This window comes from Phocoena sinus, chromosome 8 (assembly GCF_008692025.1).
Source record: "Phocoena sinus isolate mPhoSin1 chromosome 8, mPhoSin1.pri, whole genome shotgun sequence".
Classification (NCBI taxonomy): domain Eukaryota; kingdom Metazoa; phylum Chordata; class Mammalia; order Artiodactyla; family Phocoenidae; genus Phocoena; species Phocoena sinus.
Window position 1 is genome coordinate 85,996,990 of NC_045770.1, and position 22,025 is coordinate 86,019,014.

Consider the following 22,025-nt stretch of genomic DNA (forward strand, 5'->3'; position numbering starts at 1 on the left):
TGAGCATGTAGCATCACCCATTAAATGGGAGTAATGACACTTATCTCACTGGGTTCTTGGGAGGCTTGAATGAAGGTAGCTAGGATAAGGCCTTGCGTATGGCAGGTGCTTGAGAAATGGAAGTTACAGAGGGAAATGAGGAACATATACAGAACATATGCAGTTCTGTCAACTGCATTGATTCTGTGTTTGTCCTTTCTAGTTAGCTTTGGACCAGCAGTAACCACACTCCATCATATTCCTAGAGAAAGCCCAGAGCTTGCATTGTGGGATGTTGTTTCTTTTGCCTGATGCTTGTGAAAAACAGGGGCACAGGCTACAGGATGTGGTTGTATTATGGTTTTCCTGGCACTCACTGCCCTCAGGAGCCCTCTGTCCACCCTCCTCCAAGACTGCAGACCCATAGCATTGTGTGTGCAGGACACAGGGATGCTTCTTGTCAGCCTCTGTGGTCTGTGGCGACGGGGAGGACAGGGACCCTGGCTGGTGAATGTGTGAGTGTTGAGATGAGTCGCCTGAGGGACCCTTGTTCTAAATCCACATGCCCCGCTCCACTGCCACCTGCCGCCGCCCCCCTCACCATCCAGCCTGTAGAGGGGTCCACCTTGGGATTGTTGAACTTCTAATGTGACCCAGGTGTGCTATGGCTGCTTTTTGTGTCCTTGACCTGCAGACAAGCTCTGAGTTATTTTTCCCTCCAGCCCTTTCTCTCCCAGCCTCTGGCTGAAGTCTGCCATGCTGTTGCTCTTATCCTCGCTGCCAGATGGTTGCTGCCTTTGCTGTTTGTAGACTTTTCATTTTTTCTCTTCTTCCCTCCCTTATCCACCACCCCCGCCCACCCCCCCACCCCCCGCCCCGCCCCGTCACCTCTGCCCTTCTCAGCTTGTGCAGGGAGTGGCTTCATCGGACTGTACTCATATAAGCAGGTATCATCTTCCAAGTTTTGCCATTCCAGGACATTTTTGTCATTGCTTGTAGCCCTGGAGGGCTGATTTTCACTGCTTTCTGCTTCAAGTTCAAAATTATTCTAAATGCTTGAGACTCCTGGAAGTTTGGCTCAAACGGAAACAAAAACAAATTGTGTCTACACTGGGGCTGATCACAATGCTCGCTGCATGGAGCTAGCTTTTTTTCAGAAATGAGTTTTAAAAATTTGCTTTCGAGGTCCGTTTCCCAGCTCCACCCTCACTTTCAGTAAAGCGTCATTGCGTTAACTCTCTCCATCTCAGCTAACATACTGAGTCCTTCTTCTCATCTAGTAAATACTCTTATCTTTGCTTGAAGTCAGTTTTTCTTATCTGATGTTGCCCTAAACACCCCCTGAAGTCAGGGATCTTTTCCTCCCTAGTCTTTGCCCACTGGCCTCCCTTCTGTCTTGCTGACCACGTTGAAGCTTTCCCTGCCACACTCGTTTTAAAAGCAAATTACATATCCATTAGCATGTGTGAGGAAAGGTGTTAAAAGTGAGAACAATTGATCTATTAGACCAGGGAATAAGAAGAGATGACAAATGCTGCATTTGTAACTTACAAACCCAGGTTTCATTTCTCCAGGGGGTGGGTGTTATGGAGGAGATTCCTGCGTTGAGGGGAGGGAGGCCCAGTGGTGGCAATGTTCCAGCATTGCCAAGCGAAGATTCCATGATTCAGTGTCACCAGGCGAAACCATCTCATTCTTTAGTTCTTCACTTGTTCATTCGCTCATCCGGCTTACTCTGATCTGCCTCCTTTGGGCATGGTTTTTATGCTTGACTTTATCACACTGACCTGGTCATGAGGAGGGGTCTTGTGGTGTGCTCTCATTTGTTTCTCAGCAGCAACTCCTTCCTGTATTAGGGGATGCAGAAAAGTAAATGACACTCTGACCTGTTTACCTTTCCTTTTACTAAGCTTGGTATTCTCCCTCATACTCTTCTCCTTTATGGGACGTTCCTCCCCTCCACCCCCCTCTGCCATTTTTAGGTTTCCTTTAGTGCCTTGATTATGTGATGAAAAGAGCATGTAAAGGGTGGACAGACTTAGTTTACTCAGACTTTTTACAATTTTAATTGTAGACCATCCAAAAGCTTTAGGTTAGTGGTGGTTAATCCTGGCCTCACTTAGGAATCACCTGGAGAGCTCAAAAAAATAACAGCCCGGGCCTCACCTAGACTAATTGTATCACTAATTTCTAGGGGGGGATGGCCAGGCATCCGAGTGCTTTAAAAAGTTCCAGGTGGGCTTCCCTGGTGGCACAGTGGTTAAGAATCCACCTGCCAATGCAGAGGACACGGGTTCAAGCCCTTGTCTGGGAAGATCCCACATGCCGCAGAGCAACTAAGACCGTGTGCCACAACTACTGAGCCTGCGTGCCACAACTACTGAGCCTGTGTGCCACAACTACTGAAGCCTGCGTGCCTAGAGCCCGTGCTCCGCAGCAAGAGAAACCACTGCAGTGAGAAGCCCGCGCACTGCAACGAAGAGTAGCACCCGGTCGCCCCAACTAGAGAAAGTCCGCACATAGCAGCGAAGGCCCAACACAGCCAAAAATATAAAAAAAAAAAAAAAAAACTTTAAAAAAAGTTCCCAGGTGATTCCAGTGACATCCAAGGTTGAAAAATCAAGGTTTTAGGTTTAAACTAAAGGTGAAGTTGTGCAATTTCACTCTTTCTTTCTCTGATTCATTTTCTAGTTTAGATTTTAAACGAGTATACAGTGTCACATTTATTAGCGCATGTGTGTCTTCAAAAGGGGGTGGTGTGATTGGGTGGTAACCACAGACTGGACACGTAAACTTTCATATAGTTTGGAAGGGTTTGTTGCCGGATGGGTAGGGGATAGGGCGAGAGAGTCTGGATGGATACCTACACATCTGTCATGGTTTCTAGAAAAATAAAGCCAGAAATGCTTTGTTTCTGGTATCAGGTCACTTTCTCATGGCCAGTACAGCAGTAACATGTATTTGCCTGGTGTGTGGCCTTATTTTGTGTACATTCAGTTCTCTTAATCCATGTGTTAACCCTGGGAAGTAGTTATTTTTTGTCCATTTTTCAGATGAAAAATAACCTCAGAAATACTAAGTAACTTGCTAGTAGCCACACATCTGGTAATTGGCAAGGCTGGGGGTTGGACCCACCCAGTTGGAGGTGGCTTAGCTCTGCATCTCCCCTGATTTCCTAGTGACCAGGGGAGGTCATGGGAGAGGGAGTTGGCTGTAGTCAAAAGCAGAGTGTGACCACAGCTGGGAGCTGCCCAGGATCATGTGAGGCTTAAAAGTGCTGTCCCCACTCTAGAGAAGGGACAGCTGAGAGGCTTCTGATGTAACGGAAATGGGAGAATTGGGTGGATGAAAACTAATTCTTTATTACCATAAAACAACCTATCTCATCTCAGAGACATTTGGCATCTTTAGAAAATTAATACTATAGGGACTTCCCTGGTGGCGCAGTGGTTAAGAATCCACCTGCCAGGGCAGGGGACACGGGTTCGAGCCCTGGTCCGGGAAGATCCCGTTTGCTGCGGAGCAACTAAGCCCATGCACCGCAACTACTGAGCCTGCGCTCTAGAGCCCGTGAGCCACAACTACTGAGCCCATGCGCCACAACTAGTGAAGCCTGTGCGCCTAGAGCCCGTGCTCCGCAGCAAGAGACGCCACCGCAATGAGAGGTCTGCACACCACAAGGAAGAGTAGCCCCTGCTCGCCGCAACTAGAGAAAGCCTGCACACAGCAACGAAGACCCAATGCAGCCAAAAATAAATAAATAAAATAAATTAATAAAAGAAGTTTAAAAGAAAAAAGAAAATTAGTACTATAATCCATCTTACCAATAACTGTTTATTATCAGTGACAACAAAAGCCACTGACTTTTTTTCTTTCTTCTTGGAATTGAAAAGAGATGTTGCAAATAGCTGGTACACACTGCTTGAGAGAAATGAATGCATTGTACAGGATGACCCGCCGTGACCTCTGCAGCAGTCAGGAAGAGTTTATAAGATTGAGGAAAGCATTTACAGGCATAGCTTCTGTGGGGACCATCGTCTCACTATTAGTTTGGACGTTCCACGTTCAGCACATATGATCCATTTGGGATGATCCGTATGTGGGGTTTCCTGTGTGGAGCCCGGCGGCTGTAGCTGGAGCAGGGGTGGAGCAAGCTGGCGAGTTATTTAGCCATCTTCCTGCTGCTCAGAGCAGATTTCTTAGGATTTCTGCGACCTGACTATAAATTTCAGGCAATTGCATATTTTGAGTATTTCAGTACTTTTGTCACAGGAAATTTAAAAAGAGTTTGGGTAGAAGGTATAAAAAATGCAAAACGATGTGCCCTGTGATGGCGGAAATTAAGTGTGTGATTGTACTGACTCTCTTGCACTCTTCTCCTCTCATGTTCACTTAGAAACCTGATGTCTTGACCACCGGAGCGGGTAATCCGATAGGAGACAAACTCAATATTCTTACAGCAGGGCCCCGCGGGCCCCTTCTTGTTCAGGATGTGGTTTTCACTGATGAAATGGCTCACTTTGACCGGGAGAGAATTCCTGAGAGAGTCGTGCACGCCAAAGGAGCAGGTGAGAACTGTGTTCATTTGTTGTAAAAGGACTGTTTCATAACACCTGGGTTAAAAATTCCTTCTCAAAGGATCAGAGCTCCTTTAATAGAAGTGCCAAATCTCCTTTCCAGGGGGAAGGGAAAAAATGTCTGTCAATAGAGGAGTCAATAATTAAATGATGGTTATTTCCCTGGATTTCACATTATACATAAAATATTTTTTACTGAAAATAAAAGTAATCTTCCTTTTAGTCCATTTTGCAGTTTACTGAAGAGGTAAAAATGTGGAAGTACCGACACAGACATACTGTAATTATAATTAGATTTAGATGGTGCACTTAACTGGATAAACACTGGAATGAACTGGGCAAAATCGATGACGGTTGTGTTAGTGTGGTGGGTTTGTGGTGATTTTTCCTTTCTGTTGAAAACTTCTGTAAAACTTTTATCTTGCATTTATTAGAGAAACAAAAGATGGGGGTGGTGTTTAAAAGAAAACTAAAAACTCAATAGGAAAAACAAAGCTTGATAGAAAGGAAGAAGTTGTTTTGTTTTAGCTGCTTACTTGGACTCCCAGTTAGGACTTCCCAATTTCTTTATTTGCTCTTCCATCTTCTCCAGCTTTTTTTGCGTGTCTTTTCCCTCATGATTTTGATATGCTGTTCAGTTTGTTGTTTGGCTCTGTGGCGACCTTCGTACGTGCTCAGTCCTTCTCTCCCTGTGTTTTCTCCTCCTCTCCACCCTGTTCTTTCTCTCCTAGGTCCTGCCTCTACTTCAGGGGCCTCTCAGGCCGTGTCCTCGTGGCAACCTTGGCTTGTTCCTTCTGGTCCCACCCATCTCCTCCTCCTCTTTGGCTCCAGCTGTGTAGCACTCAGCTTAGTACTAAGTGACCTAGGACTTTGCATTTTGCTCTCATCATTTTGTGTTTGGTTATCTCCCCTTCTCCCATCATCTTGGAAGCTCCCAGAAGGCCAGTGCTAAGCCACCAGTTTCTCTCTCACGCAGATGCCTATTGAGGGCCTGATGGCCTGAGTGACGGTCTTGTGATGAGGATTTCTGTGTCTTTTTCCTTAGGGGCTTTTGGCTACTTTGAGGTCACGCATGACATTACCAGATACTCCAAGGCGAAGGTGTTTGAGCACATTGGAAAGAGGACGCCCATTGCAGTTCGCTTCTCCACTGTTGGTAAGTTGGTCTGTTTGCATTACTGGTGTTGCTTAACTCAACCGTGTATCTTATCTGGGGCATTTATAACTTAATTTCAAGAAAAAACTTACCAGACAATAGAAAACAAGCACTTCTTCAAATGATAGCAAGGTTTTACAGTAGAAAAAATATTTTAAGACATGTAGAAAGTTACTTATAATTCTGTTTGTTGAGGTCTTAGGAAATCATACTTACACAGAGGCCGCCTCTGCAATCCTGTGACATTTGGAAAGAATTTTTCCTACAAGTGGTTGCATGAAGTGGGAATCTTACTCAGTAGCCATGATAACAGTTGCCCTTTATTGAGAATTAACTCTATGCTATCCATGGTTGGTGCTTTACTGACATTGTTTATAGTCTGTAGATGTACTTTGCAAGATGGGGTTCTTTCTATTTCAGAGAGAGTAAGTGATTTTCCTCATGTTACAGAGCTAGTAAGACTTAGAGCTATCAAACTGCATCTCAACACACACAATGCCTGATTAATTCTGTTTCTGCATGAATTTGTGCATTTTAAAAATACTGTGGAATGCAAAAGTAAATGAAATTAAGAATAAGAATTTATGTTTTGACTCATTTTCTTAGTATTAACCTCATAATTTTGACACTCACTTATTCTCTTTGTTCACTACCTTAATCTTCATAATTATTCTCTTCCCTTAATTTAAATTTTAATTAACGGTTTGAACAAAGCTATCTTTTTATGTTAAGTGGATAATCTTTTCAGCTGTTGTTACATAACACTCTCTCATTTCTCTCAGTTAATTCTTTTGTTTACTTTTTAGTCTGAGTTAGCTGGTGGGTAGTAGAAATAATAACCCAGGCACTTAAATACCTAATTTACTTCTAGAAAACGAATTGGAAAGGATAGATCCCAGTGTTATGACTTTAGGCTTCTTGGATGCAAAGTACTCTTGTGGAGGCTTCATTTTTTCTCGTTTGAATCTTCTAGCTGGAGAATCAGGCTCAGCTGACACTGTTCGTGACCCTCGAGGGTTTGCAGTGAAATTTTACACCGAGGATGGTAATTGGGATCTTGTTGGAAATAACACCCCCATTTTCTTCATCAGGGATGCCATATTGGTAGGTGATGAAGTATTTTGCACTCTGCAGATATTTGTTGATTTAAATTGATTTCAAATACTCTGTATAGATTGGCATTTGAGGAAAAGCCCTGGGAAGGGCAGAAAGAAGAGAATTTGGATTTGCTAGATTGCCTTTTTAAAAATTTTTCTGTATTTAATATCTTTTTATAAGGTCAACTAACAACAGTTATCATTGGTCTTAGTTTGGCATTTCGGGATTCACTGATGTTATGGGAATAGTCCAGTTTTCCCTGCAGAGCTTGGAAGATGAATAAAAAGAGGCAATTTGCCCTAGAAACACGTAGAGGGCAAATTTCATTTTAGGGTTTTGCAGCTTAAAATTCTAGGATTACATTGTTCAAAATAATATTCTGTAAACCTAGCGTTAAGCAATGTATAAGACACTGTAATTCCTGTAAACTTAATTTTTGGATTTTTTTTCTCTCTTTTTCCATTTAGTTTCCATCCTTTATCCACAGCCAAAAGAGAAACCCTCAAACGCACCTAAAGGATCCTGACATGGTCTGGGACTTTTGGAGCCTGCGTCCTGAGTCTCTGCATCAGGTGGGAACACCTCTTTTTTTGCTATGTTATATCACCTGATGTGGAACTCTTAATTATGCCTCATACGTTTTTCTCCAGTTTTGGCTATTTTATTGGAATTGGTTTTTGACTTTCTTTTTGGGAGTCTTCCTCAGATTTATTGATCCTTGAAGGGTTTTATAATGATTGATTTTCTTAATCTTTCCCCATTCATAGACCTTACGTGATTCTAGAATCATTATCAATTGATATTTAGCAATATTAAGGATTACAGTTTCTAGTAGGGAGTAAAGTTCTTTGTATTAGGGAAATGAGGGGAAAGTAGTACCAAACAAATTTTCTATTAAATTAAAATTTGAATAGCAAGTTAGGCTAGTTTTCAGATTTGTTTTAACGTTTCTTTATAGAATTTTGAGCCATGAGGTTAATGATTTATATACCATTCTGCTTTAAAATTCTTCTGTTTGTCATTTTTTACAAATGGTAACCTTTCCTGTGGGCACTTGGCTAGTATGTTCCATGTCATTAGGAGATTTTTATGGAAACTTAGGAATGTCTTAAAAATATAAGATGTTTTGATTTAAACTGAAAAATTTTACACTTTACTTTTCTGTTCCTTAGGTTTCCTTCCTATTCAGTGATCGAGGGATCCCAGATGGACACAGGCACATGAATGGATATGGATCGCATACTTTCAAACTGGTTGATGCGAATGGAAAGGCTGTTTACTGCAAATTCCATTATAAGGTACATGATGCCTTTGGGCAGTGAGGTGGAAGGCTCCCACCACCCACGTATCCTTACTTCTTCTGAGGATTGGGCAAGAATCAAGGCCTTCCCCACGTTAGCCATACCTCTGCCCTCAAGGATGACAAGTATTGATCTGGTTGAGTAAGACCATGACTGTTGTGTTGACCACAGCTTGAGTGAATAGACTCACGCTGCCCAATTAGAAGAACTGTGTGTAGTCTCTCTTTGGTCTCTTCATGTGGCTGGAAGGTAATAGCACACAGCTACTATCAGCAATCAAGCTTTCTTCTTCTGGACCCTGGGAGCGCTGCCATAAATATTTGGGAAAATGCTCATTTTGTGCTTGCTCTCTGGTTTAATATTTTTGGTGCCGGCAGGTGCACGTTGATATTATTTTCTCTCTGGAGAAGGAAGATCTAAGGTTTTAGATCAAAGGTAAAGAGATAGGGCTTCCCTGGTGGCGCAGTGGTTAAGAATCTGCCTGCCAATGCAGGGGACACGGGTTCGAGCCCTGGCCCGGGAAGATCCTACATGCTGCAGAGCAACTAAGCCCGTGTGCCACAACTACTGAGCCCACGTGCCACAACTACTGAAGCCTGTGCGACTAGAGCCCGTGCTCCGCAACAAGTGAAGCCACGACAATGAGAAGCCCGCGCGCCCCAACGAAGAGTAGACCCCGCTCACCGCAACTAGAGAAAGCCTGCTCACAGCAATGAAGACCCAACGCAGCCAAAAATAAATAAATTTATTAAAAAAAAAAAAAAGAGATAATACAGGTCTCCAAGCTAGGTAAAAGGAAATTCCTACCTGGTTTAGCCTAGAGTTCTTTGTTGGAGTTTAGAGTCAAGTGTTAGCAAACAGTAAAGTGTTATATTGCTTTGCCTTTCCTAGCCCTGAGTACATTGTTCTGAGCATATATGGTTTTGGGGTTCAGGAGGGGATTAAGACAGAATTGGGGCATTTCTATCTGTAATACCAATCTCACTCTCATTTTCAACATCTAATGCTATCTTTCCAAAAACATTTCTCCTAACTTTTTAATTCATCCATCCATTTTTTTAAATAGAACTTTATTTTTTAATATAATTTTTTTTCTAATTTATTTTACTTTTGGCTGTGTTGGGTCTTCATTGCTCCACATGCTTTCTCTAGTTGCGGCGAGCAGGGGCTACTCTTCCTTGCGGTGCGCGGGCTTCTCATTGCGGTGGCTTCTCTTGTTGCGGAGCGTGGGCTCTAGGCACACGGGCTTCAGTAGTTGTGGCTTACAGGCTCTAGAGCGCAGGCTCAGTAGTTGTGGCACACAACTTAGTTGCTCCGTGGCACGTGGGATCTTCCCAGACCAGGGATCTAACCCATGTCCCCTGCATTGACAGGCAGATTCTTAACCACTGCACCACCAGGGGAAGTCCCATCCATCCATTTTTAAGGATTTATTGAGGATATATCATGAACAAGGCACGTAGAAAAATCAGTTACAAATGTCAGAAAACAAAAATTCTGTTTTTTTCTTTCATAATTGAGATTTTATTGGTTGTTTTGAGGATCAGTACACAGACATTTCAATTTGTACACAGTTCTTAACATATGTACAAAAAAATCTACAAAAATCATGTAGTTGTGATTCTTTTCTAAACAAAATCACAACTACACAGAGTCACTTATTTCAGTGACTTTCCAGCTTAAAATTTGGAGGCAAAATTTCCTTAACGGAATATCAAGTACCAATATCTTCCAACGCTGATGTGCTGTTACATCATAAGTCCCACTAATTCACGATTTAATATCATATATACACTATGTACTCGAATTTTAATTGTTAATGAAGTTACTAGGAAAACTGGACTACCACGACCAAAGATGTAGCAGAGTGCATAAAATTCTGACCAGGAGAGCCAAGATCAAGGGGTGGTTCGATTTAGGAAACAATTCTACCAAAAACAACATGGGAAGAGACATAATTTAAAGTGTTCAAGACGTTTAAATGCACAACTGACTCCAAATTGCCATTTGGTATGCTTTGTATTATAGGATATAAAAGCTATCCCCATTTATGGAATGTTAAGCTGACACCTGAGACAATCAAAGCCTCCCATATTCAATATCCCACTATTTTCTGGTTGTACCAAAAAATAAACAACCAGCAAATGATTTCACCTCTTAAAAAAAGCATTTACACTTAAAAAATGGGATGAGGTGGGATTTCCTCCTTCTTAAAACTGTTTCTAAAGCTACTAAAAAACTTGGATTTACAAAATAGTTGATAAAAATATTCCTCTGGATTGTACAAGAAGGCAGACAGGGACCACTGATAGGACCGGGTGTGTGATATTAATCAGTCTTGGCTTCTTTCTCTCCTGCTTCATCAGAGGCTGGGCTCTCCTCGTTTTTAGTTTCTCCGTCTCCTGCAGGTAAATCATCTTTAGTCTCTTGGTTAGCCACTTTGGCCTGTTTTCCCTTTGCTCCCCTTTTGCCTTTTTTATTTATTTTATTTATTTTTTATTTTTATTTTTTATTTTTTTGCGGTCCGCGGCCCTCTCACTGTTGTGGCTTCTCCCGTTGTGGAGCACAGGCTCCGGACGTGCAGGCTCAGCGGCCATGGCTCACAGGCCCAGCCGCTCTGCGGCATGTGGGATCTTCCCGGACCGGGGCACGAACCCGTGTCCCCTGCATCAGCAGGCGGACTTTCAACCAGTGCGCCACCAGGGAAGCCCCCCTTTTGCCTTTCGTTTGCACTTTTTGTCTGAACATTTATCCTTTCCTGCTGGCTTTTTGGGCTTCATTTCCACTTTTGCAGGAGCGGGTTTAGCTGACAACCTTGCAGATCTCCTCTTGGGCTCCTCATTCCCTGACCCCTCTGCAGAGCTGACCTTCCTCTTGGGCATCATGGCAGCAGTCGGGGGTTGGAGGGGTGTGCTGGGCTGCCTGGCTGCTGCTTTCCTCCCACCCAAAATTTGTTTTTTTCATGTGCTTTCATACAATCAGATCAGATCAGTTACTTTTGGGGAAGTTTTTGAGAATCTTTTAATTAACTGAGGTGTTTTAAAGGGTTCTCTTAGTATGATCTTGGCATTGGTTAGAATAAGTAATATTGCCAGAGAACTCTAGAAGGTTATTAAAAATCCTCTGGTTGCCTAAGAACTTGTTTCCAAATACTACTGCTAAAATAAGCAGAGACAGAAGTGGACACGTGACAAATATAGGCTCCCCCTTAATGATATCCCAAAGACCTATTTTCTTCTGTCCTGTTTTAATTGTTATCTGAACAACTTATGTGGGTATATCAAACAGGAAAACTGTCACCTGTCTTTATACTTACGACTCGGATCTATAATCTTTGGCAAGGAACGGTTGCAGGAAACAGTTGACCCGTTGGCTTGTAATTGCCAAAAGGAGCAGCATAGTGTCACTTAGAGCAGAACTAAATGATCGTATCTCAGACAGCTAGCATGTTGTGACTTTGTAGTTAAAACAATCTGAACTCAAATCTTCCCTCTTCTAGAGAACTGTGACTTGGTATATTTCTCTGGGGGGCTTCCCTGGTGGCGCAGTGGTTGAGAGTCTGCCTGCCGATGCAGGGGACACGGGTTCGAGCCCTGGCCTGGGAGGATCCCACATGCTGTGGAGCAACTGGGCCCGTGAGCCACAACTACTGAGCCTGTGCGTCTGGAGCCTGTGCTCCGCAACAAGAGAGGCTGCGATAGTGAGAGGCCTGCGCGCCACGATGAAGAGTGGCCCCTGCTCGCCGCAACTAGAGAAAGCCCTCGCACAGAAACGAAGACCCAACACAGCCAAAAATAAATAAATTTATTTATTTAAAATAAAGAGTTCTCTGAGCTCCAGTTCTGTCACAGTAAAGTTGGGTAATAGTCCCAGCTGTCAGCGGTCCTGGAAAGATTGGATTCCTTATGGGTCTGTTCAGCAGAGGGCTCTGAGGTAGCATGAGATCTACATAGATTCATCAATCTGGATTATTCTGACCTCAGATTATTCTTTTCTAAACCCAGGGGATTCAGTTAAAATCAGAAAGGTATTGAAATATTGTTGCACAGTTTACCGTATTAGCTGGGTGATCTGCAGATGGTGACTTCCATTTTCTAATCCTGAAGACCTAATAGTAAGAAGAGTTTAAACCTTCCCACTGGCTAGAAAGAGTTGGGATTTCTGTGGTAGAAATAGACCAGCCTTCCAGAGTTGACTTGCTAAAGAAATATTTCCATGGTGCCTGACTTGTTGGGGATCTTTCAGAATAAGACACCGGTGGGAACTCTGTTGAAGAGCAGGATGGGATGAGAATAGGAGCGCTTGTGAAAGTGACTTAACTTCTTTGGGTCTTAATGGCTTGTTTAGAAGGTCAGAATACTGATTTTAGTTGCTCATACTCGGAGAACTGCTTTAGAGCGGCTGTACTGAAGTTCTTTTCAGCTCTACAAACTGTGACTCTGTGATTTCTTAAAAAAAAGAAAAAAGGAAGACAGTTGGGGTGGAGGGATACTAGCTCAGCACAATCTCAGTAACTGACTTGAGCTATTATAAAACAGGGAATTTAAAAAATTACTTCACGCAAAAAAAAGGGAAAGTCCTTTAATTTCATTAATCATTTGCTTATTTTTAAAATATATTTTGGACTTCCCTGGTGGCACAGTGGTTAAGAATCTGCCTGCCAGTGCAGGGGACACGGGTTCGATCCCTGGTCCGGGAAGATCCCACATGCCGCAGAGCAACTAAGCCCCTGCGCCACAACCACTGAACCTGTGCTCTACAGCCTGTGCGCCACAACTACTGAGCCCATGTGCCACAGCTACTGAAGCCCACGTGCCCTAGAGCCTGTGAGCCACAACTACTAAGCCCGCGTGCTGCAACTACTGAAGCCCGGGCACCTAAAGCCTATGCTCCGCAACAAGAAAAGCCACCACAATGAGAAGCCTGCGCACCGCAACAAAGAGTAGCCCTCGCTCGACACTAGAGAAAGCCTGCGTGCAGGAATGAAGACCCAACACAGACAAGAAAAAAATATATATATTTTAATTTTTTTTTCTGATCTGAAAATGGCATGAGTATAAAAATTCAAATAATAGCCGCTCTGGAAAACAGTTTTGAAATTCCTCAAGAATTTAAACATAGAATTACCATATGACCCAACAGTTCCATTTTAAGATATGTCCTCAAAGAAATCCACTGAATTGGACTCTTTAAAATGGTTAAAAGATAAATTTTGTTATGTATATTTTATAGCAAAAATTGTTTTAGCTTGTCTGAAGACAGTAATGTAGCATTCTCTATGAGTGAAAAATTGAAAATAAACTGTGTCAACAATTTTAAAAATTCAAATAATATAGAATACATAAAGGGAAAGAAAGACTAATTTTAAATATAAAATGTGTAGACAGATTCCCTGGACATTGAGAAGAATCAGGATAATCAAGTAGAATTTCTTAGTGATAAATTCATACTTGTATCAGATTTGAACAGTAGGATTACTGTTAGAAGGAAAATCCAGTCTTTGGTTGGTGTTACTCATAATCCTTCAATGAATTATTGATTAAAGTTCGATAACTTTGCTGATAAGTTTCAGTTTGAGCTTCTTTTCTTTCATTCTGTAGACTGACCAGGGCATCAAAAACCTTTCTGTTGAAGATGCAGCAAGACTTGCCCAGGAAGATCCTGACTATGGCCTCCGGGATCTTTTTAATGCCATTGCCACAGGCAACTACCCCTCCTGGACTTTTTACATCCAGGTCATGACATTTAAACAGGCAGAAACCTTCCCATTTAATCCATTTGATATTACCAAGGTGAGTCAGTTAACAACTAAACTGTTTTCCTTTTTAAGTGTCTTTGCAACTAATTAAAAAAAATTGTGGTCAAGCATTCGTAAGTTGTATACAAAACACAGTGGTACCACTTAAGAGTTTCCTAGCCTGTGCGTAAGGTCTCACCAGCATTTCCCTTCCAGTTCCTGTTTGATGAGTTTACTAAGTTCATCTGGGTGGCCTGATATATTGTTATTAGCAGGGAACAAATTTTGATGAGCTGATGTACTTTTGCCCAGGGAAAGACTCAATGTTTACTGTTGGGAAAGTTTTAACCAACGCACTCACCTTAAGTTCTTATCATTTTGTTGGATTCAAAAATGTTATTTTCACTTATCATCATTGGCTTCATTGTATTTGAAAGCTGATATTTTTATGGGTACTTTAATTTCCTTCTGTTGGTTGTCTGGTAATTGTGAATATGGCATTATTTTTAGGTTTGGCCTCACAATGACTACCCTCTTATCCCAGTTGGTAAACTGGTCTTAAACCGGAATCCAGTTAATTACTTTGCTGAGGTTGAACAGTTGGCTTTTGACCCAAGCAACATGCCGCCTGGCATTGAGCCCAGCCCTGACAAAATGCTTCAGGTAAACCTGGTGGATTGAGAGGTTCTGAGGCGGGAGTGTGTGCGCGCACGCACACGTGCGTGCGCAGAGTGTAATTTGGCATGACCTTTATATGAAGAATTAACTAGAACATCACTTAAACTTTTGTCTGGGTCCTTAGTTCCTGTGGGACTGACTGAAACATCCTTAAATGAGCATTACAGTGTAAAACAAATTTCATTGTAGGTCCCTCAATATGGTAAGACTTTGACATTTAGGCTCTTAATTTAAAAGAAGTTATAGTAGAAATACCTTAGGTATTTGTGGGGTAAAATATTCTTTTTCAATTTGTAATCAGTGGGATGGAGGACTGTCACTAATTGATTGTAACGCTTGGTCAGCATAACTTTATTCATTTCCTCTTCTATGGTGATGCTTGAATTTTGCCACATGTAGAAAGAGACCCAGAGATGATTTTTTTTTTTTTTTTTTGCGCGGTACGCGGGCCTCTCACTGCTGTGGCCTCTCCCGTCGCGGAGCACAGGCTCCGGACACGTAGGCTCAGCGGCCATGGCTCACGGACCCAGCTGCTCCGCGGCATGTGAGATCTTCCCAGACCGGGGCACGAACCCGTGTCCCCTGCATTGGCAGGTGGACTCTCAGCCACTGTGCCACCAGGGAAGCCCCCCAGAGATGATTTTTACAAACTCAGTTTATGTGTCCATTGATTAAAGCCAGTGGGTTAATTTAACCATTTGTTTTGGTAATGTTCCTAGGCATTCAGTATTTTTTCACCACTCACCAGTATGCTTTTTCAGGAGTACAAAGAGAGAAAAACTCTTATTTGGATCAGAAATTAATAGGAAAATAACTGGCTTAATAATTATTGAGTAAATCAATCTTTCATGTTCTTGGACTGACCATGATACAGAGTTTAAAGACCACAGTGACTGACAGCTGTTTTCTTATGTAAGTGTCCGATTCCAGTTCAGGTGTCACTCTCCATGGAGGCAAGCTGTTTCCTTTGTTTTTTATTTTTTTATTTTTTTATTTTTCTTTGTTTTTTAAATAATAACTTTTTGCTTTCACATTGGGAACATTTGAACCTTTTATAGAAAGTTAGTTTATATTAGTTTTTAGTTTACTATAAATTGAATACCTATCTATTGATAGACTGTCCTGGCTGCTAAAATAGGAGGCCATACAGTAGGGAAGGACTGTTGTACTTATTTAGCCATTTGGTGACCAGTGTCCAAGCTTTTTTGAGTAGGTTTGAAATAGAATCTGCATGGGACCTTAGGAGGAGTCTTTCGGCAGGAATATGTAGGATGTCGTTGGAGGAGGGATTGGAAGTGGAGGGCCTGTTCGGAGGGCTTGGAAACTACCCTGATGAGAACTAATGCATGTTCAGGTGGTAGTGGTTGTACAGTAACGAACAGTGTTCTCAGTTGCCTTTCAACCAGGTCAGATTATTAACTTTTAAAACTGGGATCCAAAGTGTAAGCCAGACCATGGTGAAAAGCAGGCAGTAGTATAATAGCAAGTCAGAGACTGTCCCCTGAGTACCTGGTGGTGCAGGTGCAGCCGTTCTTCTCTCCCACACTCCACAGTTTACCGGGAGAGGAGAAGTTGGCCTGGGTGATTGAGTGGGAGAGCTTTGCTCTGCTTTCTCACCCCGGCCCAGCAAGGAGCTTGGGCACAGGGCCTTGGGTAAGGCCTGCATTCAAGTTGGGGTCAGGGTATGGCCTTGCTGTGCCCATTTCACAGCCTTAGCTTTGAAGGTCTCCACCTGCAGGTGGGGTAGTGATGCCTTATAAACCTAAGGTGACACAAGGCCAGAATTACATGATGAGGCTACATCCAGGAGCTGCTCTTGGCTCAACTGTATCTTCTGTCCTGTTGGTAAAGTTAGAGCACAAGTTAGTCTGTTTTGGGTAAAAGGAGGCAACCAGTTTCCAAAGTGTAGGTGGTCTTGGGCACGGCTGCATGACTAGTCATCTGAACGTTACCTTAGGGGCTATCTGAAATGATTGTGGGAGGCAGGGTCGCTCAGCCCAGAGCAAATTATCGACAGAATGGCGAGACGGGATTGAGCACGTTGGCCTCCGTGATTTGGTACAAAATAATCACATCAGTTGTCCTGTTCAACTTGGTTTGTATTTTGGCCCATAGAATTAGGGACATAAGAATACTCATTCAGATTCAAGGCCAGTAATGAAGGTAATGAAAGAAAACTACTCCTACTCTCTCTGCTTATGTAATAGAGCTTTGAATAATGGGAATATTTAAATAATTGGATACTAAGATTGATGCGGAGTTAATCATAAAGCTTTTTGTTTCAACACTAACTGAAAGAAATTACAAAACCTCCTGCCTTGGTAAATATGTGTGAGGCAAAACCTCCTGCCTTGGTAAATATGTAATTTAATCTTTGACTCAGGACCTTGTGGCAATGTAGGGCCATCGTTTTGCACTGTGGCTTTCTTTGTGTAGTATTTTGTTTAAATCTAGGAAGTCTCAGAGCTCAAAGTGTATCTGACATACACCAGAATGCAACATGGGAGGTGCTTTTTCGGAATGATTTCCCGTACGGTTGGTTTTGTAGAAATCTTCTTTTTGTTAAGAGCAAATGGTTGACCCCTCCCCTAGAGTGAGAGAGTAGGGAGGAGTGGAATTAGTTCATGATTCCAGTTAGTTGGGTTCTAGCAAACTTATTTCACAATGTAATGTGTCCTTGGGAATAGGAAATCATTCAAGCCTGGGCACTAACTTGTTACTTGAGGAAAAAAGGAGTTATGACCTAGAACAGATGTGAAGATTTGTGGCTGTTTGGCCCCAAGGGGTGGAAGAGTAAGGACCGTTCAGTTAGGGAGAACTCATTTCATGAGAGAGAAGAGACTTTGCTCTTTACTGGGAGGACAGGCAGGGCTTTGTGATGCTTTGTGCTTGAAACTTTACAGTGATGTTCACGGGCCACTCCTCTTTCGTATGTTACTGCACACCGTCAAAGTCTGTTTCATTTGTAACTGCAGGGCCGCCTTTTTGCCTATCCCGACACTCACCGCCACCGCCTGGGACCCAACTATCTTCAGATACCTGTGAACTGTCCCTTCCGAGCTCGAGTGGCCAGCTACCAACGTGACGGCCCCATGTGCGTGCTGGACAATCAGGGTAGGCCTGGGACTGTGGCTCACCCCACGGGTGTGGAGGGCACTGCTGGGCAGGGCGCGGGAGGCCCCGCCAGCCCAGGGGTCGCCAGGCTGGCCCAGGCACCTGCTGCTCTGTGGAGGCCCCGCAGCCGCTCCTGCCAACCTCCTATTTGTTGCCCAGCAATGAAGGTTTAAACTGCCTGAGGACTCTCCATACTTGAATCTATTTTATATGTTTTGTGGAGAGTTCCCTCCTCAGATTTTACTTGCTGTGCATCTATGAAAGGCAGGGAGAAAGGTTTTTCCACACTGGCTGTTGTAGGGTATCATCCAACTTAGGGAGTGGGTTTTAAAGACTCTTCACAAAGTGGACGATTCCTGAAATCACTCTTAAGTCACCAGGACTTAGCCTCTTGGAAATGCAAAAGCCAAGAGTTGCCATACACATGCCATACTACATGTGTCTGAAGGACACATGATCCCTTCAGAAATTTTACTGATGATTTATATTTATAGCCATAGATGTCTATATTCAAACAAAGTTTCTTTTTCTATGCTAAAAATAATACATGTACCTTAAAGGAAATTTGGAAAATATAAGGGAAAGAAGAGAAGAAAGAAGAAAAACCCATATATAGTCACAGTATCCAAAGGCCAGAACTGTTGCAATTTGCTGTATTTCTTTCCAGTCTTTTCTGTGAATACTTGTTATACATTTAAGATTAGTTTGTATATATAGTTTTGTGCCTTGCATTTTGTTACCATTATCATTAAGCCTTTTCCAAGTATTTAACAAGTTTACATGCTCACTGAATGATTGTATTGTGTTGTTGCCATATTTCTGCTCTTTGAGGTTTACAAAGGTATGGAGCGTGTTATTGCCCAAAGTAACTGATACTTCTGTGTCTGTCTTCTGCGTTTTTATTCTAAAGTGATTTTTTTTCATTAATCTCCCTCGGTCCTTTCATTATTGAGACTGGCTGTATTAGAGCAGTTCATGTATATTTTGGAACGTCATTAATAAGTAAATGCTTTGTGTTTACCATTCTTGTTTACTATTATAGTGGCATATGTATGAAAAAAACTACTTTGACACACCTTTTGCCTAATTTTAAAAGTAGACCATTTGGGCTGTGCCCTTGCAGTTTGATGAAAGAGCTTAATTGTTCCCAGTAGTCAATGACTTGAAGACAGCTGCGACTTTGAGTAAAGGTAGAGATAATTTGGAAATCAAATTTTAAAATTACTCAATTGGCACATTTCAAAGAGCTAATTCTTAGTGCAGAAAACCACTGTGATGGCTCGTTATTGGAGCACTTTGCTTTTCGCATGGACGTGGCTGAGCTGGAATGAATTTCTTAGGTGGATAACTGGGCTCCATGGTAGTAGGGTGCCCCCTCTCTTCCTACATGCATTTGGCTCCTTCGTCAATGTGATGTACAGGCATCTCCTGCTTATCCACCCAGAATAATCTGTTCTGGCAGTGAGCTGGGTAAAATTCTAATCCCGACTGGTTTGTTCAAACCACTTACTGTGCTTCCAGGCCATCCTTCCTGTTAAGGCAGCACGTACTCAGGTAATGCAAGCTTTTGCTAACATCAGCCGAAGCAGGGTATAGTTGGGAAAATGAACATGCCAAAAGGAAAAAAGAGCCTCATAACTTATTCCAGAAATCTTAATAAATGTTTTGATCGCATTTGTCATTATTTTTCCTAATTCCAGATGAATGAGTGCTGACATACTAGAAATATCAAATTTTAGAAAAATTTGTTAAAAATTTATCTGTAGAGAGAAGTGAAAGTGAAACTAGAACTGAATAAAGTCTTGGTCAATAGGAAGGATAGATATCCCGAGAATCTTAAAACACCATTAAGAAATAAATAGTGAAGTAGAATCCTGTGATAGGAGTGTAGTACGTGCTGGAATGGAGAGGACAAAAATCCCAGATCCCGGATCCACCACTGACCACCACATCACCCTGCAGCACTCAGTGAACATCTCAGGGCTCCGTTCATTTGTCTGGCGATTGAAGGAGCAGAGCTGGAGCAGAGCTAGAACTTTGAGTTGCTCCCAAGAGCTCTGTGATTCTGTTTTTTTTTTTTTTTTTTGCATTACACGGGCCTCTCACTGTTGTGACCTCTCTCGTTGCGGAGCACAGGCTCCGGACGCGCAGGCTCAGCGGCCATGGCTCACGGGCCTAGCCACGCCGTGGCATGTGGGATCTTCCCGGACCGGAGCATGAACCCGCGTCCCCTGCATCGGCAGGCGTACTCTCAACCACTGCGCCACCAGGGAAGCCCTGTGATTCTGTTTTTGAACTGAGCCCAAGCCCCAATGAAACCCTCCAACCTGAAATATGTCTTTGAGTCTCTTCTTCTATGGCGACCAAACCAAGCTCATATAAATATATTCGTACCGGAAGGCATCAGGAGATTGTAGAGATGAGGCCGTCTGAAGTGTTCAAAGGGAATTTGAGATCTCTTCATTAAGACGCAGAGTGAGACAGCCACCGCAAGCGTTTGGCGGATGGCATATTCTCTAAGAATCCAAGTACTGCCTGTAGCTACATATGGGGTGTTAAAAATCGTATGTGCATGGCATGTATATGTGTGTGTATACACATATGTATAAATGTCACTTGAATTTATTTCTTATTTTGTTGACTGTTTGTAGACTTCCTTCATTTTTCATCTCCCCAAGTGAATCTGTGTGGTTTTCTGTTAAAGGTGGAGCTCCAAATTATTACCCCAACAGCTTTGGTGCTCCGGAGCAGCAGCTTTCTGCCCTGGAACATAGGACCCACTGTTCTGGGGATGTGCAGCGCTTCAACAGTGCCAACGATGATAATGTCACTCAGGTAGTGGCTCTTTTGTCTGCTGTGCGAGTTGCTTGGTTATCCTCCTTGTCAACGTCTGCATATATTCCCCCGTTTAAAGTGTCTAATACGTCTTAACTTGAATTCAGGGACAACATCTCTATTCATAAATCAGTGCCTGTATTAAATGGAGTTGAAGAGTTGTGTTACTATGCCCTTTTAGTACAAGGTATGGAGACTCATTTCAGCTCCTCCAAATTTTATTGACGGGATGTAAGTGGGAGCCATTGGGGAAGCAGTGATCTCGTGGAAATCTAAGAAATGGGCAAGTAAAGCTTAAGTACAGTTGAATCTAAGAATCTGAGAAAGGCAGTCCAGATTTAAGGGACTAGAACTGGATTCAAAATAGCACTAGGAGGCCCAGTAGCAAAGGTGTGGGTGTTTCCACTGCACGGCACCCCATTCATGTGACTCAGCTACTCTCCATCTGTCTGCTGTTGCTCTCCAATACCAATTACTCATTCTTACCATGTCCTTCCCTATTTTTCTCCTCTTTGCCTCATAGCTTGTGTTTTAACATTGCTGTGGTTTTGCTATGACCGTGGCCTAACTCTTCTTCTTTATGGCTTCTTTCTCTATGTATTACTTTTTTCTTTTTGGTCCTTTTTTACTCCTTCTCTCAATACTTCTACAGTCAGATTCTGGAGAGAGGAAATTGGATTGAATGGACTAATGTTTTCACTGTGGGTTGCATCATTGGCCTTTGGCCAGCCTCTAGTTAACTGCCCGGGGTCAAGCGCCCATCCTCTTTCTAATCACCTATGGCTGCCTGGGGGCTGTTCTTTTAGTAGATGCCATGGAAGAGGCCCTTTGACTCTGAAGAGCAGCCACCTCATTAATGTGCCCAGTGCAACTTATACCACATGTAAGAAAAGGATAAAGTTAAAAAATATAGTTGTCTTAGATCTCTGCTTGGGTAGTTGGTGTTAAACAATATTTAAATTAGAATGGGACCTATTCTAGCTTTTCAATTTGTAAATGTGTGTTCCCAGTAAAATATACTTAAATACATAAATTAATTCACTATGAAGATACTGTTATTTGAAAGGCACTTACATGTATACATGTATATAAAAAAGAAATTATTGTACCTTATAAACCATTTTTAGATGAAATTAAATGTCTCCTAAAAGCCTTTTATAGTAACTGCCTTATTCTTGGTGATGTAGGTTACCAAGTATGAATATATTACAATACAATTCCTGCTTCTCATAAAATTTTACCTACCTGAAGTCTATTCTAGTGTTAAGCTAGCTAATACAACCTCTGTAAAAATTAATTTAGATAATGAGGCTGTTGCTCACACATTAAAATTTACTATATGATCATTCTTATTTTGAGAGATTTTCCTATCACTATATAGAACTCAAGTTTTTAAGCAGTCAAGATTCTGTTTATAGCTTCATAGCATAATCCTATAACTGTAAGAGTCACATGGAATATAAATAGGAAGATCCAGGTTTATACTCTTAAAAATGATTCACTTGGACTCATGCTTCTGGCTTGTGACAGACAAGCTTGTGTCAGACCTA

The 22,025-nt window shown here is 42.3% G+C and overlaps 2 protein-coding genes across 2 annotated transcripts in view; one reads left to right on the top strand and one right to left on the bottom strand.

The window, feature by feature from the left end:
• The window catches only part of CAT (catalase), a 39,910-nt gene that overhangs the window by 11,900 nt on the left and 5,985 nt on the right, over nt 1-22,025 (top strand). Inside the window, exons 2-10 of the mRNA XM_032641376.1 lie at nt 4,376-4,547; nt 5,602-5,712; nt 6,686-6,816; nt 7,278-7,382; nt 7,983-8,108; nt 13,712-13,903; nt 14,359-14,511; nt 17,502-17,640; nt 20,345-20,475. Of these exons, the coding sequence (XP_032497267.1) occupies nt 4,376-4,547; nt 5,602-5,712; nt 6,686-6,816; nt 7,278-7,382; nt 7,983-8,108; nt 13,712-13,903; nt 14,359-14,511; nt 17,502-17,640; nt 20,345-20,475 (1,260 nt within the window). The remainder of the gene's footprint in view (nt 1-4,375; nt 4,548-5,601; nt 5,713-6,685; nt 6,817-7,277; nt 7,383-7,982; nt 8,109-13,711; nt 13,904-14,358; nt 14,512-17,501; nt 17,641-20,344; nt 20,476-22,025) is intronic.
• Nucleotides 9,851-11,033, bottom strand: LOC116758509 (non-histone chromosomal protein HMG-14-like). The gene is made up of 2 exons (XM_032641377.1): nt 10,847-11,033; nt 9,851-10,598 (listed from the first exon to the last, which is right to left on the bottom strand). Exons 1-2 carry the CDS (start codon nt 10,994-10,996, stop codon nt 10,440-10,442), a joined length of 309 nt encoding a protein of 102 aa, XP_032497268.1. The 5' UTR covers nt 10,997-11,033; the 3' UTR covers nt 9,851-10,439.